The 22,651-nt window shown below is 42.3% G+C and overlaps 1 protein-coding gene and 1 pseudogene across 1 annotated transcript in view; one reads left to right on the plus strand and one right to left on the minus strand.

Annotated features, from left to right (window-relative positions):
• Positions 1–8,705: 8,705 nt before the first annotated feature.
• The window catches only part of ACSS1 (acyl-CoA synthetase short chain family member 1), a 62,227-nt gene continuing 48,281 nt past the window's right edge, over positions 8,706–22,651 (minus strand). The window contains exons 10-14 of the mRNA XM_044263580.1: positions 22,127–22,253; positions 21,216–21,343; positions 21,039–21,102; positions 18,356–18,474; positions 8,706–9,588 (exon numbers count right to left, since the gene is read on the minus strand). Coding sequence (XP_044119515.1) covers positions 9,409–9,588; positions 18,356–18,474; positions 21,039–21,102; positions 21,216–21,343; positions 22,127–22,253 — 618 coding nt within the window. The 3' untranslated portion in view covers positions 8,706–9,408. The remainder of the gene's footprint in view (positions 9,589–18,355; positions 18,475–21,038; positions 21,103–21,215; positions 21,344–22,126; positions 22,254–22,651) is intronic.
• Positions 14,701–15,074, plus strand: LOC122915829 (annotated as a pseudogene).

The following is a 22,651-nucleotide window of genomic DNA, read 5'->3' on the forward strand; positions in this document are numbered from 1 at the left end:
TGTGAAATGTAAAAATTGCATTACAGGGAAGTAACATGATCTTATGAGAGTATTTGATGGATTAAAGACCTGAGAAATGACTAGGATTTTTAGAAGAAACAGGATTTCCAGGCAGAGGGAACCATATCCCATTATTGTGCATCATTTTTAGAAAAGTCATGTTCAAAATGAAGTATCAAGAGTTAATTTCCTTACTGCAACTAAAGTCTTTCCTGATCAAACATGCCATTGCCGTTCCTAGTGTTAGGTGGCACTAGAATCCCACATGGCTGTGGTGAGAGATGAAGAACCAGCATGAGGGAAGTGAAGAGCTCTCATATCAATCCAGTTCTGCAAGGATTACCAGGTCTGGCAGGGATATATAAGGCCTTGGCAATATTTTACTTCATTTCCTATCCAATACAATCAGGATAGCTGTTAGATCCAGGATAGTTCAGACAGCCCTGCATGATCTGGACCTGTCAGGATAATCCTATCTGGATTTTTCCCTCTTGAGTTTTAGACACTCAGCATTGCTTGTTGTTTCTAACTTTACGCCTCCCTGCTTTTGTCCATCTTATTCCTTCCTGTGAAAATGTTTTCCTTCACCACTTGGCCAAAACAACTTTTGTCATTTAGGACTCACTTCAAGCATCATTGCTGAAAACTCTTGCCCTTTTCTTAAGCAGAACATCTTTGTTTCTAAGCCACTTTGAACATACCCCAAATATAGGATTTAGCTTATTGGATTAGAATTATTTGTATTCCATGCCCAGCATTAAAGCCCACCAATCAAAACAGTCAGGAACATACCTGTAAGTAATAGTAATAAGAAGTTAGGTTTATTGAACTTGCCATAGCAAAGAAATTAACCAGAGGACCTGTGAGGCACCTAAAAAATGGGAGGGTTATGGAAGGTCCTTGAGGGGTTAGGGCTGGTGTTTGTAACAGATGGTCTTCGCAGAGATGGGCCAGAATTTATAAACTAGGAGACTCATTGCGGGGGAGCCCATGGTCCTACCTGGAACACATGAATCCAAGTGGAGTTAATTGGGAGATCAGCTTGTCTTGTTTCAGAGAAAATGGTCTGAGTGAGCTAAATTAGATGGTTTGAACTTGGATTGTGTTGGGTGGCACAGTTTAGTACCGTTTTTCATGGTGAGATCCACATTGCCTATTGTGGTTTATTTCAGTTCTCTCTCCAGGCTGTAACCTAGCTGCCACCCAGTTATCAGCAGGGAGATGGAAACATTGTAATTGGTTAGTCCAGGTTTATCAACCTCAGCACCACTGATATTTGGGGCCAGATAAGTCTTTGTTGGGGGTGGCAGGGAGAAGCTCTCCTGTGCATTGCGGGATGTTTAGCTGCATCCCTGGTCTCCAACAGGTAGATGCTAGTAGAATCCCACCTAGTCATGATAATCAGTAATGTCTCCGAAAATTGCCAAGTATCCCCTGAAGGCAAAATAGCCCCTGATTGCAAACTACTGGGTTAGACCAACCAGAAGCCACGCTCATGCACCCTGAGAATGGGGATGAAGCTCACTTGCATTGAAACTGACCCACATGGAAGTTATTTATCTCAACAAATCAGGGTTCTGCCAGCAGGGAAGGAGCGACAGTGATGCTGAGGGAGCAGCCAGTAGGGTGCCTCATGGCTTAAAGTAGCTCTCTATTTGCTCCCTATTTCCCTGTGTCCAGTACAATGGACATAGGGAGTGCTCCCTATTTCCAGTCCAGTGCTTTTTCCCTACCCTATACTTTTTCCATTCCTTTTGTAGATATCTCTTGAAAGCCTTTCAGGCACTTAGCCAAGTGCTATGACAAAACAAAGGTGAAATAAGGTAAGCCAACGTGCAGACATATTATAATCCCAGAGGGAAGATTAGCATAATAACCAATCTAAAACAGGGCCATGGAGGTACTACACAGTGCATTGAGGGCCACAAGGAGCAAGTCCCATCAGGTAGCAGTGCCCAGAGATTTCATGGAGAAAGTGACCAGTGAACCAGGCCTTGGTTAAGTAGGATTATAACGGGCAGGTTGAGGGGATGGAAGAGGACAAGAAACAGGCTTAAGAGGGAAGCGTGGGGTGTCTATGGATTGATCAATAAGAGGGTGACCATCAGTGTAGATTTCAAGGTTATGAGTAATAAAGGAAGAAGAATCATCTAAAAGACACTAAAGGGGTGAAGAAGAATAGCGATGGACTGAGCCCTTCTTCCCGCCCTGCATCCAGGATTTCAAGCTAAGTTGTGTTGGAATGGGAAGCTCTGGTGTCAGCTCAGGTGGGACAGTGGAGAGCATAAAGTTAGAGAATGTAGAATTACTTGTTTAGAGTAGAAAATTATCTTAGAGATCAAACAGTTGCCAGACACAGACATTCATGAAAGTCCATTTAAGATGAGGGAGGGATTTATTAGAAGGATATGGGGATATACCATGGAACTCCAAAACAAAAGTGCAGCCCAGCCTCACAGGAACTGGTATGAGAACCTGGAAAAACAGCAGTATTCTTCTCAACCTCCCTGGTACCCCATTGTGTTTTGTCTCTTACCCTGTGTGATTTGTGACATGCCTTATTATGGGACTGTCCGTCTTTGTCCTTGATGCCTTTTATTAGAGCTGAATACAGTGACACAGGCTACAATCTGACCTTGAGTTAAAAGGAGAAATCTCAAAAGAAGTTGCTGTGGTCTCCAAAGGCAAAGGAAACAAAAGCGAAAATAAACTTTTGGGACTTCATCAAAATCAAAAGCTTCTGCACAGCAAAGGACACAGTTAAAAAAAACAAAGAGGCAACCCACGGAATGGGAGAAGATATTTGCAAATGACAGTACAGACAAAAGGTTGATATCCAGGATCTATAATGAACTCCTCAAACTCAACACACACGAAACAGGCAAACACGTCAAAAAATGGGCAGAAGATATGAACAGACATTTCTCCAATCAAGACATACAAATGGCTATCAGACACATGAAAAAATGCTCATTATCATTAGCCCTCAGGGAGATTCAAATTAAAACCACATTGAGATATCACCTTACACCAGTTAGAATGGCCAAAATTAACAAAACAGGAAACAACATGTGTTGGAGAGGATGTGGAGAAAGGGGAACCCTCTTACACTGTTGGTGGGAATGCAGGTTGGTGCAGCCTCTTTGGAGAAGAGTGTGGATATTCCTCAAGAAATTAAAAATAGAGCTTTCCTATGACCCTGCAATTGCACTCCTGGGTATTTACCCCAAAGATACAGATGTCGTGAAAAGAAGGGCCGTCTGTACCCCAATGTTTATAGCAGCAATGGCCATGGTTGCCAAAATATGGAAAGAACCAAGATGTCCTTCAACGGATGAATGGATAAGGAAGATGTGGTCCATATACACTATGGAGTATTATGCCTCCATCAGAAAGGATGAATACCCAACTTTTGTAGCAACATGGACGGGACTGGAAGAGATTATGCTGAGTGAAATAAATCAAGCAGAGAGAGTCAATTATCATATGGTTTCACTTATTTGTGGAGCATAACAAATAGCATGGAGGACAAGGGGCGTTAGAGAGGAGTAGGGAATTTGGGTAAATTGGAAGGGGAGGTGAACCATGAGAGACTATGGACTCTGAAAAACAGTCTGAGGGGTTTGAAGTGGCGGGGTGGTGGGAGGTTGGGGTACCAGGTGGTGGGTATTATAGAGGGCACTGCTTGCATGGAGCACTGGGTGTGGTGAAAAAATAATGAATAATGTTTTTCTGAAAATAAATAAACTGGAAAAAAAAAAGGAGAAATCTCGGGTTTCTTTTAGCCTCTAGGAAATGTTCTTGCTTTTCCAAAAATAAAAATTAAAAAAGGAGTGATAGGGTCCTGCCCTTTCTTATCCTGCTCTGACCCCAGAGTTATACTTAGAATGGCAGTAGCATCTTTGTGACAGTGGAAAATCACCCTGAGGTCTAGAAGACAACACTATGAGAACAGAAAACCTAGGCTGCTGACTCTTGCCAGTAACCATGTATCCTTGGGCTTCTGGGTAACATGAGGAAAACCACCCCTTGTATATCCAAGGTAGGTCAGCTGAGCAGTATGTGCTTGCTCCTAAATGCATCCTATCTCATATGCCAGCATTCTCTGCTTGGACATGCCCATGCAGACAATTACTGCCTCAATCCCAGCTCTCCATGACCTTCCATTTCAGGTGTCCCACCAGTTAGCTACTCTTTTTATCTGCAGATATCTTTAACTAACTCTTTATCTATCTTTTTAATATAATTTTTTATAAACATATAATATATTTTTATCCCCCGGGGTGCAGGTATGTGAATCACCAGGTTTACACACTTCTTTATTTATCTTTAACTAACTCTCTTTATCTGCATTCCAGATTCCTGGAAGCAGACTCTGATGTTCCCGACTTTGGGAAATGCTCACGTCTGATTGCCATGTTAGAGGACTGGGTCTCCTGTTCCACTGAGTATTCAGGGAGGGAGGAATGAGAAAGGAGACTAGGTGGCATAGGCATGAGCAGGGTGGGGATGGCACATTGAATGATGTCTGCCCCAGTGAGAAGTAGGCAAGGGGAGAGATAAGGATTATTAGTAAGCTGACTGGAGAAAAGTTTCTTAATTACCCTAATGAGGATTCTTAAGGTCAACACTGACTTGGTAGGAAAAGTTGCTCAATAGGAAAGACATTCACTAGTCAGCATCTACATAGACCTGGACATCATTATTGTTCCCTCTGTTGAGAAATGAGCTCATCTGCTCCATCGTTTCCTTGGGAATCTTAGCACTGATGTATCCTGGTTGACACAGGTCACTCGTTAATTACATTTCATCACATCCAGAAACCGTTTCTTGAAAACAACCAGTTATTTCTCTTTGGACAATTTCTGCTCTGCCTTTTGGTGCAAATGTATAAAAGTTAAGTGTTTCATTGGTTCAGGAATAAACAGGTGTGCTTGGCTGAAGTGACATCCTTCTTTGGGAAAGAATCAGCCCCAAATGAGGCTGTGCATCCAGAAGGCTGCTCAGCAGAAGTTTGGTCTGCAGGAGCAAGACTAGACACAGTTGGTGGATCTTACCAAGAAAATTCCACCTTGTCTGCAAAGGAAGTTGGCAGGTCATCCATTCCAGCAGGCATTATGAACTCCTTGGTACTTTCCAGTTTGTTGATGATGTTCTAGGCCAGCCAGACCTGGCTTTCTTCCCCTTTGCTCTTTCTAGGTGTACTTTACCTCAGATTTTTGCCCTCTGGTTTGTCACCTCCTTGGTCATAGTTGGTACACTTCGTTGCAATCCCCAGAGGCACTAACCAGCTTCTTCTCTGCTATTTGGAATAAAGACTAGTGGAGACAGGAACTTCCCCTTCACATTCTGCAAAGACCACTGTGATGGAACTCCCTGGGGGTGCGCTTGGAGGGTCACAGCTTACCTCTGGCATGGCTGATTGGGAACAAATTTGGGGGCACCCCCTATTCTCTACATATCCTTAAGATAGGGAGAAGAGGAATCTGGACAACTGAGAAAAAGAGTGTAGAAACAGAGGCTCCTTTTTCTTTCCCCTCTTTTCCTTCTGAAGAGCAGTAACCTCTTTGATGTTAGCCACAGCAACTTTTTTCAAGACACATCTCCAAAGGAAAGGAAACAAAAGTGAAAATGTACTTTTGGGACTTCATCAAGATCAAAAGCTTCTGCACAGCAAAGGAAACAGTCAACAAAACAAAGAGGCAACCCATAGAATGGTAGAAGATATTTGCAAATGACACTACAGACAAAGGGCTGATATCCAAGATCTATAAAGAACTCCTCAAACTCAACACCCAAAAAACAGATAACCACATCAAAAAATGGGCACAAGACATGAACAGACACTTCTCTAAAGAAGACATACAAATGGCTAGCAGACACATGAAAAATTTTCATCATGGGCCATCAGGGAAATTCAAATCAAAACCACATTGAGATATATCCTTACACTAGTTAGAATGGTTAAGATTAATAAGACAGGAATCAACAAATGTTGGAGAGGATGTGGAGAAAGAGGCACACTCTTACACTGTTGGTGGGAATGCAAGTTGGTGCAGGCACTTTGGAAAACAGTGTGGAGATTCCTCAGAAAATTAAAAATAGAGCTACCCTATGACCCTTTAATTGCACTACTGGGTATTTACCCCAAAGATACAGATATAGTGAAAAGAAGGGCCCTATGTACCCCAATGTTGATGAAGTCCCAAAAGTACATTTTCACTTTTGTTTCCTTTCCTTTGGAGATGTGTCTTGAAAAAAGTTGCTGTGGCTAACATCAAAGAGGTTACTGCCTGTGTTCTCCTTTAGGATTTTGATGGATTCCTGTCATGAGTGAGGTATTTCCAAAACTGATTAAGATGGATATCAAGCTACAGATCTAACCCTACAGAGCCCAAGTGGGATGAATAAAAACAAGTCAATAAAAAATAATACTGCAAAAACCAAAGACAGTTGGTATTCACAGACCCAGAAATTATGTATTTATTTGGTCTATTCATATTATACAACAAAATTTCCAAACTGATGAAGGGAAAACTTACAGAACTCCAGTTAGAGGTCACTACAACTCTATTTGGCATCACCACACCCTCCAAAAGCACTCTCTCCAGGAAAGCTTCCTCTTGGCCTGGGTTTAGGCTTCTTAACCCAATCCAAAATAACAGTTCATAGAGCTATGCAGAGGTCAATAGTAAAACACCTTAAGAAATAATAATAAAATAATAAAAATAAAATGCAGTTGATATTCTTCAAAGCTCTTGCAGGAAGGGGCCACACCTTTGGTTTGAGCTTGGGGATCAAGGGTGGAGCCAGACAAGAGTGGTCCATGCAGGGGGTGCAAAGTCAGCTCTACAACAACCAAGAGCTCATGTTAATTCCACAGCCCTCTCTCCAGTCAGGCCAGGGAAACTGCATGAGAATTCATACTCCCTTTTCTTCACCATGAACTCATTGTGGTGAGTAAATCAGGGATGAGCATTCACCTGAACCGACTCACGACCTCTCTTTAGATAAATACTGTGCACTTATGTCATGAATGTTAGCTGTGATTTCTTTTTTTCTATTTTATTTAATATGGACATTTGCCCTTTAGAAATTATGTTGAATAGTTGAATTTTTCCCTTTGAGCACAACTTTCCTTTTCTTTTAGCTGCTCTAAATGAGAACTATTCTTCAACAACATCACATACTGCTTTTCTTTTGAATCTGAATAGAATTTGCCTCTGGGATTTATGGTTATTGTCAGTCATGCTGGCCTGGAGACACCCTTAACACTGAGATTAGCTATCTCTGGATCCCAGTCCAATCCTGTTTCCACACCACTGGATGTCTCCTCTTTCACTGTAGCTGCCCACTCTTCTCATCCCCCAACATCTAGAGAAAGGATGACCCCAAGTCAGGGCAAGCCTGTGCTGCTCATGGAGGCAGTCTATGACCCTGAGATCATTTTTGCTGCCCCGTTCTTGTAGGGTGTTCCAGAGCAGCAACCACCACCAGAACTCTGTGCGATGGTGGGAATGTTGTTGTCCATCCTGTCCAATCTGGTAGCTACTGGCCACATGGCTACTGAGCATGTGAACTGTGCTTACTGTCACTGTGGAACAGAATATTTTATTTTATTCTATTCTATTCTCTCTCTCTATATATATTTTACTTACACCTAAAGAACTATGTAGAACTAGTGTATTGGATAGTACAGCAATCTAGACACCAGTAGGTTTACCAAATAACAGTCTGAGGTAGGTGAGCTCTTAGTCTATATTTCTTCCCTGTAATAGATTTCCTCCCAAATGGCTTTTTAAGTGTTCTCTTTGGAATTAATAGGCCCCTTCCAGTTTTCTTTAGGATTATATTAAACAACAACAATAGCATTATTTGATCAAAAATATCACCACAGAGAGAAGAGAATGAACAAAATAAAGCTTTATTTGAACTGTGCTGGTCACTGTCCAAGTTTATATCCACGCCATTTCATAAATAGTGCCATAACTACAGTCCACCAGGGCCACCACACATGCCACAGGTCTCTGTTCCTAAGCACTGCTTGTTGCTTTGCAACAGAGAACGGACCATCACTCAGTATATCTGCGGGCTACAGCTAATGGCTACCCTGTTAGTGTCATAGGCATACACATCTAATCAGAGAGAAGCAAGCACGGTTGTGATCCACAGTAGATGTTGAGTACCCCAGACACCCCTTGAACACCTACACAACTGCAAGGCACCATATAACATGGGGTATAGATAAGGAAAACCTTTCCCTGTTCCCAAGAACCCAGCTCAGCAGGCTGCTGTCACCTGTACTCCATGCCACTGGTCCCTGCATGCTTAGCTAATAAATAATCAACGTAATGATTTGCAACCTAATGATTGATACCATCTTGTTAATGTTAGATGACTTAAGGCATACTTTAAAAAGAGAGAGAGAGACTTGTTTCAGAGTTGCAAGTCTCATCCTTGGAACATACCAACCACAGAAAAAAGGATGGGCAGTTTTCAAGGATCCATATCTAGCCAAATTAGTGCCGTAATGAGGAGTCACCTGAGTTTTCATTGGCTTCCCTCCCTGAACATCCTCACATATTTGGGGCATGTTAACTTCCTACCAGGAGGCATCCAAGGTGGAAAGGGAAAACTTTCCACTTCACAGCTTGGAGAAACAATACATGAATGGTTCTAGAACTAAAATCAGCACATTCATACGATCAATTTTAAGAGTTAGATTTTATTATACATAAACCAAGGGAAATAGAAATATATGCTCCCCCACAAAAAAAGGATGCTACAAGCTTGAAAGTTCTCAAGATAGCTATATTTAGACAGAGGTATAAACATTTCCAATATGGATTCCCCAATATGCCAAACATTAAAAATGTACCCTCTGACCATCTTCATATTTTCTCATGAGCAGAGGCACAAAAGATTCTCACAATTCTAAATGTTACAAAGAGCATGTTCATGTAAATCCACATACTACATGTGTGTATTTGTACATTCTTCCAAAATATAAAAGTATAAAAATAAAATTTCTGCCTTTTGTATCTAGAAGCATCTGGGGGAAAAAACATTGGTTGCTTCTAGTTCTCAGTCATCTGAGCAGGCACATGTTACCAGGCTTTTCCCCTTCCTGTGCTGCCAGGAGGTACACAGAAATGGAGATGACAGTGATTTTCATTCCAGGAAACCAAATCCAGGACAAGGGGAAACAAAAGCTAAGCATGTCTCATAGTACCTCTTCATAGGTTCTCAGCAGTAAGAAGGCAGGGCTTAGCACAGACTTCACACTGGGGAAGTATGGGTTATGCTCTGGGAGAGGACTGCTTCTGAGATAGTAGGAAATGAGCAAATCTGAGAACTACATTCTAGAAGGACAGTTAAGGGTATAGGCTGGGTCTTGATTAGAGGCCATCACTGAGAGGCAGCTTGCTTGTCTTTGTACTTCTGGTAGGAACTCAGGATTTCTGTGATGACACTGGGGTCCTCCAGGGTGGTCGTGTCCCCCAGATCCTGAGTTCTGCCTGTGATTATCTTCCTCAGGAGCCTCCGCATGACTTTTCCAGACCGAGTTTTTGGAAGACGCTTCACTACCTGGCAAGGAAGAGGTACAGCATTCAAGTTTGGGTGGTACCCAGACTCCCAGCAGTATCCAATTGTGTTGGGATAGGAAAGGTTCTGCCCCAGGGATGACACGCTCACTAGGGACTCAGGAATGAATGACTGAGCTGCCAGAACAAACCTAGAGAACACAAAGGCCTGTGTTCTCTTTTTTTTTCTTCCCACAGTCTGGACATAAACTAATATCAACCCAAAGGTCAGGATCAACCATATGTTAGGGGTTTTGCTGAAGCCCTTCTTCAGGCAGGTCTAGACCCATACTCACGTCTGCCTCACTGATGATACCTCTGTCTCCCATTTGCTATATTACTGACAGGTCCCCAGTAGCAACAGAACCATGCATATGCCATGGCAACTGGTCTCTACCCACTGGCCGAGGTCAAGGTTGCTTTTTGCTGACATAAGAGGTAAGAGCTACTATAGAGAAAATGTTGTCTTGTTCAGTGTTTGAAATTTTAGCATTTAACATTTTCAAACAATCATGACCCCCTTAATGTCAACAGGAATATGCTAAGAGCTGTGTTTTGAGCTTATTTAACAGTAACCCATCTTTGAGAGGGGTGAGATCACCTATGGGAGTTCAGGTCTCCCTGAAACTCTGTTCCAGGCCAACAGCTTGAATTTGTGTAATACCAGATGAGCCCGGGGCCACTCCTACCTCCACGGATCTGCTCTGAACCAATGAAGACTGTGGGGAAAATGTTAATAAAGAAAGGAGTGGAAACCTAATGGGACTGGAAAGGTGGCCCCATTCTTCCCCAGACCTGACTCCCAACATAGACTCCCTCAGATAGGGGTGTGACGTGTTTTCCACACTGATGCCAGATGTGTTTGGAAACCGTGTGTATGTGTGTATTCATATATCTATATATAGACATATAGATACATATATAGATGTATGTATATATATTCAAAGTGCTGAATGGAACAATCTGCAGCTAAGAATACTCTATCCAGGAAGGCTGTGACTCAGAACAGAATAAGATATAAAGAGTTTCCCAGACAAAAACTAAAGGAGTTTGTGACCACTAAACCCACCCTACAAGAAATATTAAAAGGGACTCTTTTTAAAAATTCTTTATTTAAATTTAATTTGGTTAACATATACTGTATCATTAGTTATACCAGGGTAGAATTTCGTGATTCATCAGTTGCATATAACAGCCAGTGCTTACTACATCAAGTGCCCTCATAAATGCCCATCACCCTGTTATACATTCCCCCTACCCACCTCCCCTCCAGCAACCCTCAGTTTGTTTCCTAGAGATCAGTATCTCTTATAGTTTTCTTCCCCCTCTACCTTCATTTTATATTTTTTCTTTCCCTTCCACTAAGTTTCTCTGTTTTGTTTCTTAAATGGCACATATAAGTGAAATCATGTGGTGTTTGTCTTTATTTGACTGACATTTTTGGCTTAGCATAGTACCCTCCAGTTCCATCAACATCACTGCAAATGGCAAGATTTCATTCTTTTTGATGGCTGAGTAATATTCCAGTGTGTGTGTGCATGTGTGTGTGTGTACATACACACCACTTCTTTTTTTTTTTTTTAAAGATTTTATTTATTTATTTATTTGACAGAGAGAGATACAAGTAGGCAGAGAGGCAAGCAGAGAGAGAGAGAGAGGAGGAAGCAGGCTCCCTGCTGAGCAGAAAGCCCTATATGGGACTCGATCCCAGGACCCTGAGATCATGACCTGAGCCGAAGGCAGCGGCTTAACCCACTGAGCCACCCAGGTGCCCAATACACACCACTTCTTTATCCATTCATCTATTGATGAACACCTGGGCTCCTTCCATAGTTTGGCTGTTGTGGACACTGCTGCCATAAACATTGCAGTGCATGTGCCCCTTCAAATCACTATGTTTGTATCATTTGGATAAATACATAGTAGTGCAATTGCTGGATTGTAGGGTAGTTCTATTTTTAACTTTAAAAGGGACTCTTTGAGCGCAAAGGAGAAACCAAATGTGACAAAGACAAAAAAGGATCAGAGACAATCTCTAGACACAATGACAAAACAAGTAATAAAATGGCAAGAAATATGTGTCTATCAATAATTACTCTGAATCGCGGCACCTGAGTGGCTCAGTCAGTTAAGCATCTACCTTGGCCTCAGGTCATGAGCTCAGGGTTCTGGGACTGAGCCCTGCTTTAGGCTCCCTGCTCGGCAGGGAGTTTGCTTCTCCCTCTTCCTCTGCCCCTCCCCCAACTCCTGCATGTTCTCTCTCTCTCTCAAATAAATAAATGAAAGCAATAATAATTACTCTGATTTTAAACAGACCAAACACTCCAATCAAAACATGCATGGTGCCAAAATGGATAAAAAAAGAGATCCATCTATATGCTGCTAATAAGAGACTCATTCTAGACTTAAAGACACTTGCAGATTGAAAGTGAGGGGGTGAAGAAACATCTAGTAATACTTATCTTGGACAAAATACTTATCTTGGACAAACAAAGATTGTAACAAGAGACAAAGAAGAACACTATATAAGCATAAAGGGGATTTCCAATAAGAAAATAAACTATTGTAAATACTTACGTCTACAACATGGAAGCACCCAAGTATTTATTAAAAAATAACAAAGATAAAGGACCTAATTGATAACAATACAATAATAGTAGGTGACTTTAACATCCCACATACACCAATAGATAGATCATCTAAACAGAAAATCAATAATGGAATAGTGGCTTTGAATGACACACTAGACCAGAGGGACTTAACAGATATATTCAGAACATTCCATCCTAAAACAGAAGAATACACATTCTTTTCTTTTTTTAAAAAAGATTTTATTTATTTATTTGACAGAGATCACAAATAGGCAGAAAGGCAAGCAGAGAGAGAGGAGGAAGCAGGCTCCCCACTGAGCAGACAGCTCGATGCAGGGCTTGATTCCAAGACCCTGAGATCATGACCTGAGCTGAAGGCAGAGGCTAAACCCACTGAGCCACCTGGGTGCCCCCACATTCTTTTCAAGTGAACATGAAACATTCTCCAGAATAGATCACATATTAGGTCACAAAACAGGCCTCAACAAACACAAAATACTGAAATCATACAATGCACCTTTTTTTTTTTTTTTATCATAACTCTATGAGAGATCAACCACAAGAAAAACTTTGGAAAAATCACTGATACATGGAGGTTAAACAGCATGCTATGAAACAATGAATGGGTCAACCAGGACATCAAAGGAAAAATAAAACATAGAAACAAATGAAAATGAAAACACAACAGTACAAAACCTCTGGGATACTGCAAAGGCAGTCTTAAGAGGGAAGTATCTAACAATACAGACCTACATTAAGAACAAAAATCTCCGGCGCCTGGGTGACTCAGTGGGTTAAAGCCTCTGCCTTCAGCTCAGGTCATGATCCCAGGGTCCTGGGATCGAGCCCCACGTCGGGCTCTCTGCTCAGCAGGGAGCCTGCTTCCCCCTCACCTCTCTGCCTGCCTCTCTGACTAACGGTGATCTCTTTCTGTCAAATAAATAAATAAAAGTTAGGTATTCGTCCTTTCTGATGGAGGCATAATACTCCATAGTGTATATGGACCACATCTTCCTTTTGTAGCAACATGGACGGGACTGGAAGAGATTATGCTAAGTGAAATAAGTCAAGCAGAGAGTCAATCATATGGTTTCACTTATTTGTGGAGCATAACAAATAGCATGGAGGACATGGGGAGATAGAGAGGAGAAGGGGGTTGGGGGAAATTGGAAGAGGAGGTGAACCATGAGAGACTACGGACTCTGAAAAACAATTTGAGGGTTTTGAAGGGGCAGGAGGTGGGAGGTCGGGGTACCAGGTGGTGGGTATCATAGAGGGCATGGATTGCATGCAGCACTGGGTGTGGTGCAAAAATAATGAATAGTGTTATGCTGGAAAAAAAAAATCATAAATAAATTTGCTGGGGGGAGGGGGGTTGGGAGAAGGGGGGTAGGGTTATGGACATTGGGGAGGGTATGTGCTTTTGGGTAAATTGGAAGGGGAGATGAACCATGAGAGACTATGGACTCTGAAAAACAATCTGAGGGGTTTGAAGTGGTGGGGGGGTGGGAGGTTGGGGTACCAGGTGGTGGGTATTATAGAGGGCACAGCTTGCATGGAGCACTGGGTGTGGTGAAAAAATAATGAATATTGTTTTTCTGAAAATAAATAAATTGGAAAAAAAAATCATAAATAAATAAATAAATAAAATCTTTAAAAAAAAAAAGAAACAAAATTCTCAAATAAACAACCTAACGTTAAACCCAAAGAAGCTAAAGAAAGAACAACAAATGAAGCCTAAATCCAGGAAAAGGAAGGAAATAATAAAGATCACAGGAAAAATAAATTATATAGAAAATTAAAAAAAACACTAGGACACAAACTGAGGGTTTCAAACAGGAAGGGTTCAGGGGCTGGGTTAACCAGGTGATGAGTATTACGGAGAGCATGTGTGGTGATGAGCACTGGGTGCTATACCCAATTAATTAATTGTTGAATACTACATTAAAAATTAATGATGTACTATATGTTGTCTCACTGAACATAATAAAAACAAAACAAAACAAAACACTAGGAGAGGTCAATGAAACCAAGAGCTGTCTCTTTGAAAAAATAAAACTGATAAACTTCTGGCCAACCAAAAAGAAAAGACAAAGGACCCAAATAAAATCACAAATGATAGAGGAGAAATAACAACGAACACCACAGAAAGAAAACAATATTATAATATCATGGAAAGCTATATTCCAACAAATTGGACAAGCAGAATAAAAGGATAAATTTCTAGAAACATATAAATTACCAAAATTGAAGCAGGAAAAATAGAAAACTTAAACAGACTGGTCACTAGCAAAGAATTTGAGTCTGTAATAAAAAATCTCTCAACAAACAAAAGTCCAGGCCCAGATGGCTTTACAGGCAAATTCTACCAAACATTTAAAGAAGAGTTCATACCTATTCTTCCCAAATCATTCCATAAAATAGAAAAGGAAGGAAAACTTCCAAAACCAGGTAAAGATTCCACTAACTTACTGTCTGACATCTTAGCCAGGCTGCAGTGTGGCTGCTGTTTTCTGAGCTTCACCATGCTGCCCAAGGACAAGAAGAAGAAAGATGCTGGGAAGTCAGCCAAAAAAGATAAAGACTAATTGAACAAATCCAGAAGTGAGGCCAGAAAAAAGGGGTCCAAAGACAAAGTTTGGGACAAGCTCAATAACCTGGTCTTGCTTGAAAAAGTGACATATGACAATCTCTATAAGCAAGTTCCCAACTATAAGCTTATGACTCCTGCTGTTGTCTCTGGGAGACTGAAGATTCAAGGTTCCCTGGCCAGGGCAGTTGTTCGGGGGATCCTTAGTAAAGGCCTCATTAAAATCTTGTTTCAAAGCACAGAACTCAAGTAATTTACACCAGAAATACCAAGGGTGGAGATGCCCCTGCTGCTGGTAAACATGAATGAACAGAATCCATCAACTGTACATTTTGGAAAATAAAACTTTATTAAATCCAAAGAGAAAAAAGAACTCTACTAAAAAAGAGAACTAAAGGTCAATATGCCTGGTGAACATAGATGTAAAAATTCTCAATAAAAAACTAGCAAACAATACATTTAAAAAATCATTCACCATTATCAAGTAGGATTTATTCCTAGTAAAAATTCTCAATAAAAAACTAGCAAACAATACATTTAAAAAATCATTCACCATTATCAAGTAGGATAGGATAGCAAGGGTGGTATAATATTTGCAAATCAATGTGATATACCATATTAATAAAAGAAAGGATAAAAATCATAATTTCAATAGGTATAGAAAGAGTATCTGACAAAATACAGTACATTCATGATAAAAAACCCTCAACAAAGTAGGGTTAGAGGGAACAGACCTCAACACTATAAAGGCCCCCCCCCCAAAAAACTCACAGCTAATATCATCCTCAGTGGGGAAAATCTAAGAGCTTTTCCTTTACAGCCAAGAACAAGACAGGGATGTCCATTCTCACCAGTGTTACTCAACATAGTACTACAAGTCCTAGCCATAGCAATCAAACAAAAACAAATAAAAGGCATTCAAATCAGCAAGGAGGAAATAAAATTTTCACTATTTGCAGATGACATGATACTCTATTTAGAAAACCCAAAAGACTCCAACAAAAAACTGCAAGAACTAATACATGAATTCAGTAGTCGCAGAGTACAAAATCAAAATACAGAAATGTTTCATTTCTATACGTCAATAATGAAGCAGCAGAAAGAGAAATTAAAGAATCAATCGCATTTACTACTGCACCAAAACCAGAAAGATATCTAGGAATAAACCTAACCAAAAAGGTTTGAATAAAATACTGATGAAAGAAGCTGCAGATGACACAAAGAAATGGAAATATATTCCATGCTCATGGATTGGAAGAGCAAATACTGTTAAAATGTCTAAACTACCCAACCAACTACACACTTAATGCAGTTCCTGTGAAAATACAATAGCATTTTTCACAGGAACTAGAACAAACAATTCTAAAATTTATACGTAACCACAAAAGACCCCCAAATATCCAAATAAACCTTGAAACAGAAAAGCAAAGCTGGAAGCATCACAATTCCAGGCCTCGACTTATATTACAAAGCTGTAGTGATCAAAACAGTACGGTACTGGCACAAAAATAAACACAAAGATGAACTGAGAACCCAGAAATGACCCACAACTATATGGTCAATGAATCTTCAACAAAGTAGGAAAGAATAACTAATGGGAAGAAGACCACCAACTCTGCAACAAATGGTATTGGGAAAAACTGACGGCAACATGCAAAAGAATGAAACTGGATCACTTTCTTACACTACACACAAAAATAAATTCAAAATGGATTAAAGACCTAAATATGAGTCCTGAAACCATAAAAATCCAACAGGAGAACACAGAGAGTAACCTCTTTGACATAAGCCATAGAACTTCTTTCTAGATAGGTCTCCTGAGGCAAGGAAAAGAAAAGCAAAAATAAACTATTTGGACTTCATCAAAATAAAAACTTTTGCACCAGGAAAAGCCTGACCCCAAAGCCCCCCTAGAATGTGTCATCCCCTGCCCCATATATTCTTTCTCTCTGGTACATATTAACTCTTATTTTATCTTTTCATGTTCTATATGCTGTTTATTATTTGTTTTAAATAATATTACTTGTTTCCAGTTGGAAAAAAAAGGCAACCTACTGAATGGGAGATGTTTCACAAATGACATATCTGATAAAGTGTTAGTATCCAAAATTTAAAGAGCTTATCAAATTCAACACCCAGAAAACAATCCAATTTAAAAAATGAAGACATGAACAGACATTTTTGCAAAGAAGACAATACAGATGGCCAATAGATACATGAAGAGATGTTTGACACCACTCATCATCAGGGAAATACAAATCACCACTACAATGAGGTATCACCTATACTTGTCAGAATGGCTTACCTCAACAACTCACGAAAGAACAGATGTTGGGAAGGATGTGGAGAAAGGGGCACCTTCTTATAGTGTTGGTGGGAATGCAAACTGGTGCAGCCACTCTGGAAAACTGTATAAAGGTTCCTCAAATTTAAAAATAGAATAACCCTGGGGCGCCTGGGTGGCTCAGTGGGTTAAGCCGCTGCCTTCGGCTCAGGTCATGATCTCAGGGTCCTGGGATCGAGTCCCGCATCAGGCTCTCTGCTCAGCAGGGAGCCTGCATCCTCCTCTCTCTCTGCCTGCCTCTCTGCCTACTTGTGATCTCTGTCTGTCAAATAAATAAATAAAAATCTTAAAAAAAAATAGAATAACCCTACAATCTAGCAGTCACACTAGTAGGTATTTACACAAAGAATCCAAAAACACTAATTTGAAGGGGTACATGTACCCTGATATTTATAGCAGCATTATCTACAATAGCCAAACTATGGAAGGAGCCCAAGTGTCCATTGACTGATGAACAGATAAAGAAGATGTGATATCCATCCATCTGTCTGTCCATCCATCCATCCATTCATCCAATGGAGTACTACCCAGCCATAAAAAAGAATGAAATCTTACCACTGACAACAATATGGATGGAGCCAGAGAATATAGTGCTAAGCAAAAATAACTCAATCAGAGAAAGACAAATACAATATGATTTCAATCATATGTGGAATTTAAGAAACAAAATATATGAGCAAAAGGGGAAAGACAGAGAGAGATGTGAACCAAGAAACAGACTTACTTATAGAGAACATACTAATGGTTACCAGAGGGGAGGGCAGGGGTGGGTTATGTAGGTGATAGAGATTAAGGAGTGCACTGGTTATGGGGAGTACCAGGTGATGTATGGAAGTGTCTAATCACTACATTGTACATCAGAAACTAATATTACACTGTATGTTAACTAAATGGAATTTAAACAAAAACATGTAAAAGATACATAAGTAAAATCTCTGATTTTCTTCGCCACCCAGCCCTGCTCCTATAACTGGCCTCCGCATGCCAAAGTAAGAGAGCACCTAATCCTCCCCAGCATGATCCTGTGGACAGGTGAGCTTTGTAAACATTGGCTGTGAGGTCTTCTGGCCTCACCCGCTCTCTGAGGATGCAGCAACTCACCTTCCCCACCTATTTCCCAGGAAACCAACAGCTAACCTCCATTTTGCTGCTGATGGAAGGGCTCACTGTTGGCTGTTACTTGTGGGAGTAGAGAAGGAGGCTTACAACACAGTGCCAGCGCACCAGAGGGCCAGGGGCCACTCACCAGAATCTGATCGGGCACGGCGTACTTGGCGATCTTGGTGGCCACTGCAGATCTGAGCTCCTTCAACACGGCGTCTGTGTCACCTGTGTCATCCTTCAACACGATGAAGGCAAATGCAACTGAAAGGAGTCAAAGGTTTGGGGTGTGTTCAACCATGAACCATCTCCCAAGGCAGAGCATTGTACACAAGTCATCATATATCTTAAGGAACTATAAATCATGTATTGGTGACCTGTAACAGCCTCTTCCTTTAGCCCTAAAGATGCATTTCCATTTCATCCAAAGTGGAAAGCGATTCTTTTTTTTTTTTTTTCTTCTCAAAGTGGAAGCGATTCTAAGAGCTCTTATGAGCAGCCCAGTGAAGTCAACATGTAGATGAGAGCTCCCTTCAGCTCTGGTGTTGACTGGAAGGGGATGTCACCTTGAAGGTGTGACTTAACCTCTCCTGCTACACTTGTGCCTGTGAAGTAGCCCATAATGTGGGTTCACAGGAGACGTACTGCCCAATCCTTTGACATGGTGCATGAGAACATAGCACGTGCCACTATGGGTATGTGTCCAAAATGGTGGGCCCTAGCCACAGTAGCTATTTAAATGTAAATGAAATTAAGGTTAACATGTAGTTCCTGGGTGGCATGAGCCATCTGTAGCTTGTAGCTACTGTCCTGGACAGCGAGCTCCATCCTCGCTGGAAGCTTGGCTGGGCAGTGCTGACAAACCCATATTTTACCAGAAACACTAGGTTTCATTTGTCAATAGCCTACCATGTTTCAGAAAGGATTAACAGCGGTTCTCACAGGACTCTACATTTCTTTTCAATCCACCTGGGATAATCTTGCATATGTGAGACACAGAGATTGAATTCCATTGTTTCTCCACATGAGCCATCCCAGCAGCACTGTGAACAGTCTATCTTCCCTCAAGGACCTGCAGTGCCCCTTGCATACATGAAGTGCCTGCATACATTCAGCCTGTGTATACCTGCACCAATCCAATCCCATCTTAATTAATTCTCCCCATGGCACACATCACCTAACCTATTATGTAGTTTCCTCATTGCTTGTGTTTACTCCCTATTGTCTGTCTCTCCCCTCCACACCTTGTCCCTCCAGCGTGTAAGCTCTATGAGGCAGGGACTTCTGTTCCTCGCCAAGTCTGGGTCCTAATCAGACAAGACCAGATCAGGAACTCTCCTCAGCCAGACCACGTGAAAACATAGGGAGTGGGAATAAAGAAGTAACCAATAGATATTGCTGTTGTTCATGTATTATGAATGCATAGGTGCTCAAATGCGTCAGAAATCAGAAAAATGTGTATCATTATAAGCATGATACAGACATTCTCCCCAGAAGCCTGATGGGTAGTAGAAGGCCTACTGATCCCAGAATGACTTGGGCTGTAGCTTCTGTTAATGGGGATGCAAGCTGACCCAAGGCCTCTGAGTCTCACATGAAAGGACCTGTTTCTATCCCTTCCCTCCTTTCCTTCCTACCCCTGACTGCTCTCATGCATTCCAGTCTCCTGCTAAGGAAGAGGCCAGCCTCATGGACATATGCTTCCCAGGGAAAGTGAAAAATGAGTTTTCAAGTGTTCAAAGAGGACGCCTGGGTGGGTCAATCTCTTAAGTGTCTGCCTTCTGCCCAGGTCATGATCCCAAGATTCTGGGATCAAGTCCTGCATTGGGCCCTTTGCTCAGCAGGGAGCCTGCTTCTCCCACTGCCTGTCACTCCCCCTACTTGTGCTCTCAATCTCTCTCTTTCTCTTTCCTTCCCTCTTTCCCTCTGTCTCTCTGATAAGTAAATAAAGTCGTTTTTTAAAAAGTGTTTACATGAATATTAAATTTTAGAGTGGGTCAATTTAGATAAGGTGTTTGAGTAGTTAATGGAACTGTAGCACACAAATGTGTTGGGAAGGCTGATGACCCCGGGGCATGCTGAAACAGAGGATGCCCCTGACAGCAAGAGGGCAAGAGTACCAGGGTGCTTGGCCAGGCAGTGTAGGATGGCCTGCCCAGCAGTGTGGCATATAGTCAGCAAGCATCCAGGTCACACCAGGCCAAGTGAGTGTGACCACCATGCACTGGGCATTACAATACTCAGGTGACCCTGCCCCTGCCCAGACCCACCCACTTAGATACTGGGAGACTTTAGAATAAGGGGTGTCTTCAAATAAAGACTATTCTGGTTATCATTCAGTAGCTGCAGTGGGAACCACAGGTTAGATTCTTCCAAAAAGAATCCCAGCGCTGCACAAGGGCCCACACCAGGGCCTGTCTTGTCTGCCAGCCCCCATGGCAGCTGCCTGGGGCACTGTGCCCGAGCACGTGCAAGGAGATGCTGTGAGCAGGACTGTATATTTCATGGGCACCCTCCATAAAATGAGCTGCCATGCACACGTGGACAGAGGAGGAAACTCCCAAGATCAGCAGGGGCCCACTAGGTCCTAGCTCCTGTGGATGTGTGCCCTTAAAGGACAGCAGAACTAAGACATTTCAGAAATCGGACCCTTGTCTAACATACATGCTATCAAGTCTCCTCACCCAAAGTCTTTACCTGGGACAGAAGAAAGCAACAGCTTGATGCATACAAAACCCCGACAACCCATTCCCAGAGTCCGTTCCTTTTACAAAGTGCCACAGTGTGTGTGAGACCAGGAATGAGGAGCATCTTTAGTGGGCGCTCACCTTCTCCTTTGATGTCATGGGGATAGCCAATGACAGCGGTCTCTGGCACAGCAGGATGGTTAGACTATTTAGAACACAAAACAAAACATGCAGATGAACCAGCTGCCTGAGTTAGCACATAGGTCAATCCAAGGCCTCCCGGAGCTACCCAAGCAAAGGAGGCCTAACTGTGCTCACCATCGCGTCCTCGATCTCTGCAGTCCCCAGCCTGTGGCCGCTGATGTTGATGACGTCGTCCATCCGCCCCGTGATCTGGTAGTAGCCGCCTTCTGTCCGGTACGCCCCATCACCAGTGAAGTAGTGGCCTGCACCACAGTGGGGTGCAGCGGTATTCAGAGGTATGCAGAGGTATTCAGCAGCAATACCTCTGAACCAGAACCGAGCAGGGCTCCCATCCATACATGAAGGACACAGCATGACAGACATCTTGACCTCACTCTATGGAAGAAATCTCCAAAACCCCAGCTCTGTTGACTTCCTGCCTCTCCACCCTTCTGCCAACCCCTTGCAGAGTCACTTTTCTAGATGGGACCATCTGGCTGTGTGCTAGAGAAAGGGCAGTGGCTCCGAATCGGCAGAGTTCTGGCCATGTCACAGCTGCAAACATCTGAGGAGTAGATGATAAGCAAAGAGCACACCCAAGCAGTCCCCAAAGTGAGGCTCATTCACAAACTTGAGAATGAAAATGAAGGGTTCCAACAGGCACAATGTGTATATAATCTTCCAGCCCAATGACATAAAGCAAACTAGGAAAAAAATAAAAAGTAAGCCAGAAGAAAACTTGCAGTTAGACATCAGGCCAGTTTTCTGGAGTGGTTTCTTCATTCTTCCTTCCTAGTAGCCTAAGGTGTGGTGTGCACACCAAGGGGCGGGTGCTTCAGGCTCTGCATGCAGCCCCACTTAAACCCCAGGGATGCTGCACACTCCAGAGACCAGGACGCTCAGAAAGCTGAGGGGGAGGGGCAGGACTCCAACTCCAAAGTGTTACCGCACTACACTCAGTCATCATTACCTTAAAGACATCTTCTGAGCCTATGATCCCCAAGGTGTGGAGAAATGCATGATACAATCCATTTTAGCTGGCTCACCTGGGTAAGGCTTGAAGTAGGCCTCCATGAATCTCTTGTGGTCTCCATAGATGGTTCTTGCCATGCCTGGCCAGGCCCGGGACAGGCACAGAGCCCCAGAGACATTACCACCCTCCACGACTTTTCCCTGTGGACCCAGAAACCCATGTATGAGAGAACGCGAAGATTCTGCTTGAGAAGCAAAGAATTAATAATGTTCTTCTGAGAAATGACAGATGGAAGTACCAGAGAAATACGTGAAAACAGGAATGTGAAAAATGACAAGCGTGTCCCAAAAGGAACTGCCCTTCGCCTCTGCAAGAATCCAGCCTGAGATGGAGGTCCAGGAGGACGAGGGCTCACTCTATGCGGGGATTTCAAGTGTATGTCCTTGAGGAGACGCTGCAGTGAACACTCACCCTTCTGCCACCCACCAGAGCTGGGCCTGTGTAACATGAGATAGTGGGCAGGGGAGGCCAGGAAGGCATACAGGAGCACCAGGAGCTCAACAGGGCAAGCACACAGAAGGGGATGCCTCCATCAGGC

This window comes from Neovison vison, chromosome 8 (assembly GCF_020171115.1).
Source record: "Neovison vison isolate M4711 chromosome 8, ASM_NN_V1, whole genome shotgun sequence".
Lineage (NCBI taxonomy): Eukaryota > Metazoa > Chordata > Mammalia > Carnivora > Mustelidae > Neogale > Neogale vison.